Raw genomic sequence first — 8,586 nt, 5'->3', positions numbered from 1 at the left:
GGTGGTCTGTAACAGACTCCCAACAGGATATCTTTTCTGTTGGCCTCCCCCCTCATCCTCACCCATAAGCATTCTGCCTCACCACAAGCGTCAAGCTCTGTACAATCAAAACACTCCCTAACATACAGAGCCACCCCGCTGCCTCTCCTTCCTTGCCTGTCCCTTCTGAAGAGTTTGTAGCCATCCATCGCAGCACTCCAGTCATGGGAGGCATCCCACCACGTTTCTGTGATGGCGACTACATCATAGCCATCCTGCTGTACAATGGCTTCCAGCTCCTCCCGTTTGTTGCCCATGCTGCGTGCATTAGTGTAGATGCACTTGAGCTGGGCTATCGCTTTCACCCCCAGCAATGGGGTGACACCCCCAGGCTCCTCTCTAGCGAGCCTGTTTATATCCCCTCCCCCCTTCAGGCCTAGTTTAAAGCCCTCTCTACAAGCCCCACCAGTTCATGAGTGAGGATCCTTTTTCCCTTCTGAGAGAGCTGGGCACCATCTGTTGTTGACAGGCCCGGTGCCATGAAAACCTCTCCATGGTCAAAGAACCCCAAGCCCCTCCGATGGCACCAACCTTTGAGCCACATGTTAACCGCTCTAGTTTTCCTATTCCTTTCAATGTTCCCTCCTGACACTAATGGGATCGAGGAGAACACTACCTGCGCTCCTGATCCTTCAACCATTTTCCCTAGTGCCCTGAAGTCCCTTTTGATCAATTTGGGGCTTCTCTCTGGCATCTCATCGCTGCCTGCCTGAGCTTCTGAAAGGTGGCGGCTTTATCATCATCCTGGCCTTCCCACCCATGCTCTCCTGAAAGAGGGACAAGAATACCAGCCTACTTGGGGATCGTTATAGTAAACCCAAAGAAGTGTGTAATTTAGTAAAGAAGGTTTAATGTAAAAGATGAATGGCAATGAAAACCTCTGTAATCAAATGTTTTACTAATGGCTCCTCTGAGCCTAATTATAGTGGTGCTCAGTGCTGATTTTTATTCTTGTTATGTAAAGTGCAAACTATTCTGTTCTGATTATTTTCTTTTCTCCCCTCTCTCTTCTCAGGACTATCTATCTGATGTTATGACTCAGGTTTCCAGTGCCAAGAACAGTCCTCAAGGTCCAGTAAGTAGAAGCATTTTGCTGAATAGATTAGATTCTGTAACTGAGGTTAGATCTTCTTTTAAATTGCTTCTGTCATCAATCACTGGAACCAATTTTTACCTGTGACACCTTGCTGCTTTTGAAGTGATTGTGCTTGAATTTGCTTAAATGCTCTTTAATACTTGAATATATAGTATAGCAAAGATCTGTCTTACCAAACTGAATGAAATTGATGCGTGTCATTGCAGTGCAAGTTCATTAATAGCCCAGTGCATCTATCTTGTGTGCCACTACCTGTATCGTATCAACATACAGAGCTGGCTTCAGGTTGTGTCTCACCGCCAGGCAGAGGAGGATAGCGTCTGAGTAAATCGTAGGGGGGGTACAACTGCAAGCCCCCCTGCAGTTCCCTGTTGTAATGATGATGTCCCCGACTGAGGGTATATATAGAAAAGGAAAACAAAAGTTTGTACAAGTTCAGTGGCATGCAAGACTAGAGTGTTCACAAAAGTAATGCTGCTGTTTGCTTGAAAACTGAGCAGGACCAGACCAAGATGAACTACCTTATATTGGCTTAAGGGATAGAAATAATCTATGCTGTCTCCATCCTGTCCTGCACCTATCCTTCTTCATTTTCCATATAATATTCTAGCTTGGCAGGAAATAGGTGTGCCATAGAATAAGTTTATGCTAATGTATTATAGGCCTGATTTTCAAAGGTGCTGATGATATTCAGCTCCATTCGATGTCACTGAGAGGTCAAAATTCATTGCAGTCAAGTTCCTTTAATCTCTTTTCTGTATCTCTCAAACGCTATTATGATGCCATAGGGCCTTTCCAAATGCCTCTGGTTGGATGATGCCAGTAATTGACATTCACTTTGTGCACATTTGGCTGGTTTTTTTCTTCTCACTATCTAAGTGGTATCCTCTCAGACTTGAGGCTGTAGGAATGTGGATTTATGTCAGAATAAGGAAATATACAATATTTTGAGTATTTTTGGCAAACCTTTTTTTCCTGCTTGCAGGCATGATTAACGCAATTTTAAACGTGAACCTTAAACGCTAAAAGTTCCTTGAAAGCAGGAGGTGGTTGGACTTATTCCAAATGAACACTGTCTTTCAGTTTGAAATCACTGCCTTTCGAAACTGATTAGTCACTTTAACATAAATATAAAAAATATCTTGAAAGATCAAAATACATACAAAAGATTTTTAATTTAGATGATGACGATGATTTGACAGAATCCTTTTTTACTCCATACACTAAGTTTTGGAAGAATACCTTCTGCCAGTAGTTCTTTCTGTGCTGACACTTCCCTCCCGCTAGAACAGCTTTCCAAAGATTTAATAGCTACTAAAACATCGCAGCCTTTCTGTTTGTCAAAAGTTAACTTGTAAGATAACATCGAGAGGTGAAGGCTTATTTTTAGAAACTTGCTTTTGTGCTTCATATATTTGCATTGAATTAGGTTTGTATTGCTATAAAAAGCGTATTTTGAAGAATGAAGTAGTGTTTTTCTGGCTGAATGTATTTTCTAAAATAGAAAATGGTTGCTACAAGCACAGAATAAGTTTTTATAAACACCTGTCATCTTATATTGAAAAGCTTCCTCTTTCCTTTAAAAAAAAAGGGGGGGGGGCAGGAAGGAGTGGAATGGGGACTTCATAGAATTTGTTGGCCAGACTTAACCTGAAGTTCTGATTTTGGGCTTTTTTTTTTAAATTTATGGCTGAATCCTTTGGTTGCTGTTGCCTGTAAGAAAGTGTTCTCAAACTTGAAAGTACCACCTTAAAAAACAGGATTTCAGATGTCTTGCTGAAGCCTCGGTAACTTATAGACCTTTAATTATTACTTTTAAAATTTATTTTTGGGTGAGTGAAAGAGTTATAAAGGTAAGTTTAGCAGTGTTTTTTGATCTGCTAAAGAGGGTTGCGATGGGAAGAGAGAAGGGTTTCCTGGTTTTCATGATGTTTCTGATGCCACACAACCATGGCATAAAAAATAACAAGAGTTGAGCTTATTTCTCTTGAAATCACACTGTCTCTGTTGTTGCTTGGAAAATTCTTTGTTGTGATGGATGAGAAGGAATACATAGATTTTTCAAATGTGTTGCCAGATCATTGCTTATAGAACAATCTGGTAATAAAAGGAGAGTTGACAGATGAGAATTCAAATGGATCCGATAATTAATTACTGAATAATGCCCCAGCGCCAGAGCCTGAAAGGCTTATTTCCAGGGTAGGGTGGTTTTTTTTAGTAATTGTTGGCTGCTTTTCCTGCTCTTAGTGACAGATCCTATATGAAAGTCTAATGCAGCTGAAACTCATAGACTGAATTTACTTCTGTGTTATATAATTGAGACTTTATTGAAATGGCTGGGGTTATGGTGATATAAAGCTACAGCAGGAACTCAGTGGTGAACCAGATCTATCAAATTTCATGTTTCTTGATAGGCAATAGCTGCTTAACAGATTGTTTGTTAAATAATTCAAGATGTTTTCATTAAGCTGAGCAGTTGTGCCTTTTAAAACCTTTCTTTTGTTCTTAAATCTCATCAGGCAATCAGTTATACCTGTGGAGCTAAGGAAATCTAACTGAAGACATGGCTATTGGGAAGCTTTGGGAAGCTGTCAGGCTGGAATCTGGAGGGCTGGGCTTGGGCTAGGATTCTGCCATTTTTGCCCCTTTTCCTACAGCTTTCTCTAAGTGCTGTACTCTTATTTGTGGTTTCATACTCTTCTCCTAGGCTATCTTAAAATCTCATTCCTTTTCTCAGATCCTCTGAAATGGCTTTGCCTTTTCCTCAGTGTCCATTTCTCAAATTCTTGTCTATATATTGATATTTGATAACAAATACCATGTACCGTTTTTAATCAAGAGATGTTGAGAAAAAGGTACTGGGAGTAAAATAGGACTCTTTAGGGTAATCCAGTAGGGATAATAATGATTTTTTGCTGAGAAATAAAATTGCTGCAAGAATTGCTGCCTGTGATCTGAATGGAAATGTGCCAGCTACCTGAAATTACCTTATCTCTACTGCCGCTTCGGGAGAGATATCTATTAGCTGGAGATAATGACTTGCAAAAAGAAGTGGATTTCTTTAAATTTTAGATTTCTATTGAATGGAATGTATCTTAGCACCAGCATTCTTTAAAAAAAAAAATAAAAAAAAATCTGTCACTACCAGGGACAAGAATAGAATTGAAAGAAAAACCAAGTCCTCTCTAAGCATCATCACAGAGAGTTTGGATAATATGTTGGGTGGGAGGGGAGAATCTTCTGTGAAGGGGAGAAGGGAAAGTACATTGTGCAGATATCTCAAGTGATAGAACTGATCTAATTTAAGAGAATTAAAAAAAAAAATCTGTGGAAAATCCCAATAATTTATTTTCTAAAAATTCTCAACCTAATGTATAGAACTCCTGTAAAGTATAGGAAAATTCTGTACAGCTCCATCATGTGGATCTAGGAGTGTTTTATGGGTTTCACTGTATGTGAACCGAATTCAGAATGAGTTCAAAATTTTACCTGAGATGCCTAACGTGGGAAGATTTTTGTCAAGTTTTACATCACAATGTCTGGCTGCTTTTGAGTATCCAGGCACATGAAGTCTGTTGGTGTGTTAATCCACAGCAGATAGGAAAAGTCAGAAACTCTTAGAGGACCTTGACTTCTATTCCTTACATCTTCATTTGTTTACAGTGTTACTGCTTGTTATTGCACAGGGCTGTGTGTGTTGGTTTTGGAGGGGGTTTTGTGGTTTGTTTTTTGGGTTTTTTAAAAATCTCATCCGATGTGTTGGCCCAATGGCTGGAGGTGCAGTCCTGGTTAACTGGAAATATTGTCTCCTTGAAAATATTCCAACATAATTTAGATGATGAGTTAGTGTTAATATTATAGGTTGTATAGAGAAAACCCTCAAATTATAAACGTTATTTAATGATAAATGACATGAAGACAAACCAGTTATTCTTACATTTTCAGTATTCAAACTCCTGTGACATATTGATACCCTCTTCCTCTTCCATCAGGCTATGATTTGTGTGTTATTATTAAAGTAGGTGCGTACCCTGCTGAATTTTTGTTATCAGGGTTAGCCTTGCCTAGAGTGGTAATGATGTGGATGTCTACAAAGTTGTAGCTGTTTTATAAGTTGACAGAGGCTGACATTTGGCTTTTTTCATTGTATTAAAAAAGTTTGGTGTCATTTTGGCTGGCAGTAGAGATGATACTAAGCAGAGCTTTGTTCTCTTAGCAGCCTTCCTTCCTTTCACTATCAGAAGTTCTGTGTCTGTGCTTTAGCCAAGGACATAAAAGTCAATCTAAATAAAATCAGAATAATTTCCAATAGCTGGAAATTCAAATGCTAACAAGCAGGTGAATTGAGAGAGATGCTGAAATGCTAGGTAAAGCTTGATAGAAGATCCTTGGGTTTGAACATTCATGGGTTTGGTGTGGAAAGAAAAGCTGGGGTTGGACGTTAGCTCAATACATAGAGGAAAGACAGATCCAATGAAGAGGATGCTTGTGAACAGACTGAGTGTCTATGTAAGTTTTTGTTTGCTTTGTTACTCACGAAAGATAAGCCAGAGTGATGTTTGAAGGATCTCAATCCGATTTGGTCTCACACCTCCTCTTGTCCTTGGAAGATTAAGGAAGCCACCCTATGGGCTGAATGAACTGAAACAAGGTTCTTTTAAAAGGAATTTCAGGATAAGCAAAGGAGAAAAACAAATACCTTTGTTAGAAATACTCAATTTTTTGTAGTTCCATATTTAACAGACTTTCAGGATTTCAGGGGGGAGTTTGTGAGCATGCTCTCAATCTAAGAATAAGCAAATGGATATTAAGAAAAAGCAGCAAAAGGGTGTGTCTGCATGAAAGTTGTGTAAAAGCTGTTGAGAAGCCAATGTTTTTCACTGCTAGCAGTATTAAACTGTTTGTGCGGTGGAGTGCGCTCCCATAGATGGAATGCAAGAGACTCTAACAAATAAGGTGTAGTATACATTGCATAGAGCAGTTCTGTAAATCTCTGCTTCTATAATTTCGAGTGAAACTAAAGGGAATGTGATCATTTTGCCCAGCTTTTCCTTGGAATCTTTTCCTTTTACTTGTTTTTCAGTCAGGACTTGCAAAAATGTGCTACTGGGAAACAAATTAATAAAGCTATTAATTTGCATAAATATTTGCACAATCGAGATTTTAACTATTGTATAGCTGCCTATCAAATGGTCCATTCAGCTGTGTTACCAGAACCTCATACTGTTCATTTTGATGATTTTAATGTTATCTTAAAGGCAAATAAATCAATCCATCATGAATATTTAAAATATTTATAGTTTAGTTAATATTTTCTTTGGTTTTCTTTTGTATTCTGTTCGCATTAGCAAGGTAAATTATCAAACCACAGAATTTTTAAAAAACAAAACCAGAAAACATGTTTCTAAAAGCCAGTGATAAAAACCTTTGAGAATTCTTATGGATGAGAAATATAAACTAGAAAAAACCCAAACCAACCTACCCCCCCTGTCCCACAAAGGCCCCTTTTAAGTCCCCTTAATAGTTTTGCTCTGCACTTTTATGTATGCATTGCAATGTGTAGTAAGAGCCAACTTATGAATATTAATTTTTTGCCATTTTTGAGGTGGCTTCCAGCAGGATAGTATGCATTGCGTAATGGTAAACACAGGATTTTGAGAACTACAGTAAACTGAAATCTCATCAGGGCACTTTCTGCTTAGTACTTTCTGTCATGGGGGAATGACAGTGGTGATGAACTCTGAGATGTAAAGTGTGATGACAAGATGCCATCTAGTGACAATTTGTAGGAAACTGTAGTTCACCATCTGTATTTACAGAAGTGTTCTCTCTTTGAGGACTCGGATTGTACTTCAGAGCAGAAATCCATCCACCATTGCGTTTACAAGTTGTTTTTCTGGAAAAATGCTTTACACTAGATTCGACTTTGGCTATATTAAATGCGGGTAAATTCCTTTGCTTTCTCTACTTGCCTCTGGTTTTGCTTTGCAAAGGCAAATACTGCCACTGCTGCCTTTTCCAAACCATCTAGTCCATCTGGTAAGCACAACATGTGTTTCTTGGTGAATATGGAGTAGTATTTCAGCAGTGCTACTCTCACGTGGCAGAGAGTATATATAATAATGATAGAAGAGAAACTATTTTGAATATAGAACATTAAGTTAAACTTGTGAGTATTTGTGTATTTTTTCTGTTCCTTATTGGATGAAAAGACGATTTTTACTCAGTTGCTGCTCAAAAATCTTAGGTGCATAAAAAGAGTGTTTTATTGTTTGTCAGGACAGTTATTTTACTAGGAAAGCAACAATTGGACAAGATTGAAGTTAGGTGTGCTCTTTAAGTAATATGCCATGCTGAATGGTACGTGGCTTTTGCTGGTAATAGGCTTCTGGTTTCCCTGCAGAGAGGCAAATCTGGTTTGGAAGAGTGCTGTATGACTGCATCCTGGGAAAGTCACAACTGATGGAGTTTCATTGTGTTCCAGAAGTGATCTTTATATAGTGGGTTACCCGAGAGTGCACAGGAACCCTGTCCCCTTGGCCACATTAGCATGAGTGCGTGAGGAAAATTTCCATGTCTTTATCAATATCAAATGCTACGAAGTTTTACAGGATATAATTTTGATATCTTGGAGTTCAAGTCAACGAAGTCCAGAACACGTCCTATACCTCTCTGTGAAACTGTCTGTGTCGCCACCTTCTTATTTCCTTAACAGAAAATAGAATGTTTTTATACTAACTACACTTCTCAGAGCAACTGTTTACAAAAGGTGAGATAACAAGAAGTGAATTCCTAACTGTCCTCGTATTGCAGAGCACTTGAGGATATTCTTAGCCTGAAGCACGTGAACTGTCCATTTGAGAGAGATCAAAGCCTTTCAGAACAGGCTAACATTTTAGCTGGAAGTCATCTATCAGACCCAGAATAAGAATTTGTGGTGACCCTGTTTGAATAGACACACATGTTTTTTGCACATAAATCAGTTTATGAAAAATACAAATTATTTGCAAAAATTAAAAGAATTTAAGTTGCAGTTACTGTATTTGGAGATTCTGACAGTCTGAACGTATTTAAGTTAAAGACCAAATGGCTGAAAATGGACCATGTTAATTTTATTATTTGTAAGGGAAGACGCTTGCTTTTTGATTTCTTTTAAAAATATTGATCCTCTCTTCCCTTGACTGTGGGTGTAGTTCCCTGGGAGCTATGAAGGAAGTGTCTGTGTTGAGAGAGAGATTTGCTTCTGAGGAAATAGCTGAATATCCATTTAATGCAGACTACTATTAAAAAGAAGACAGAAAGAAATAATCTCCCCAAAGCAATCTTGCAGTATTGACATTTTTAAGAAAGGAAGGGTTTATGAGAGTAATTGAAGCAATTGTAAATTCTGCATGTTGCTCATCAGTGTTTTCCAATTTACATCTTAAGAAAACTACCAGTCATTTCCTGCT

The 8,586-nt window shown here is 38.4% G+C and overlaps 1 protein-coding gene across 1 annotated transcript in view; it reads left to right on the top strand.

The window, feature by feature from the left end:
• RBFOX1 (RNA binding fox-1 homolog 1) overlaps window positions 1–8,586 on the top strand; it is a 1,334,919-nt gene that overhangs the window by 160,277 nt on the left and 1,166,056 nt on the right. The window contains exon 2 of the mRNA XM_035895926.1: window positions 1,055–1,114. Within this exon, the coding sequence (XP_035751819.1) occupies window positions 1,055–1,114 (60 nt within the window). The remainder of the gene's footprint in view (window positions 1–1,054; window positions 1,115–8,586) is intronic.

The sequence above is a fragment of the Egretta garzetta genome, unplaced genomic scaffold (genome assembly GCF_000687185.1).
Source record: "Egretta garzetta isolate BGI_Z169 unplaced genomic scaffold, ASM68718v1 scaffold426, whole genome shotgun sequence".
In the NCBI taxonomy this organism is placed as follows: Eukaryota; Metazoa; Chordata; class Aves; order Pelecaniformes; family Ardeidae; genus Egretta; species Egretta garzetta.
Note: the sequence above shows the minus strand (reverse complement) of the source record. Positions and strands in the feature narration are given on the sequence as shown.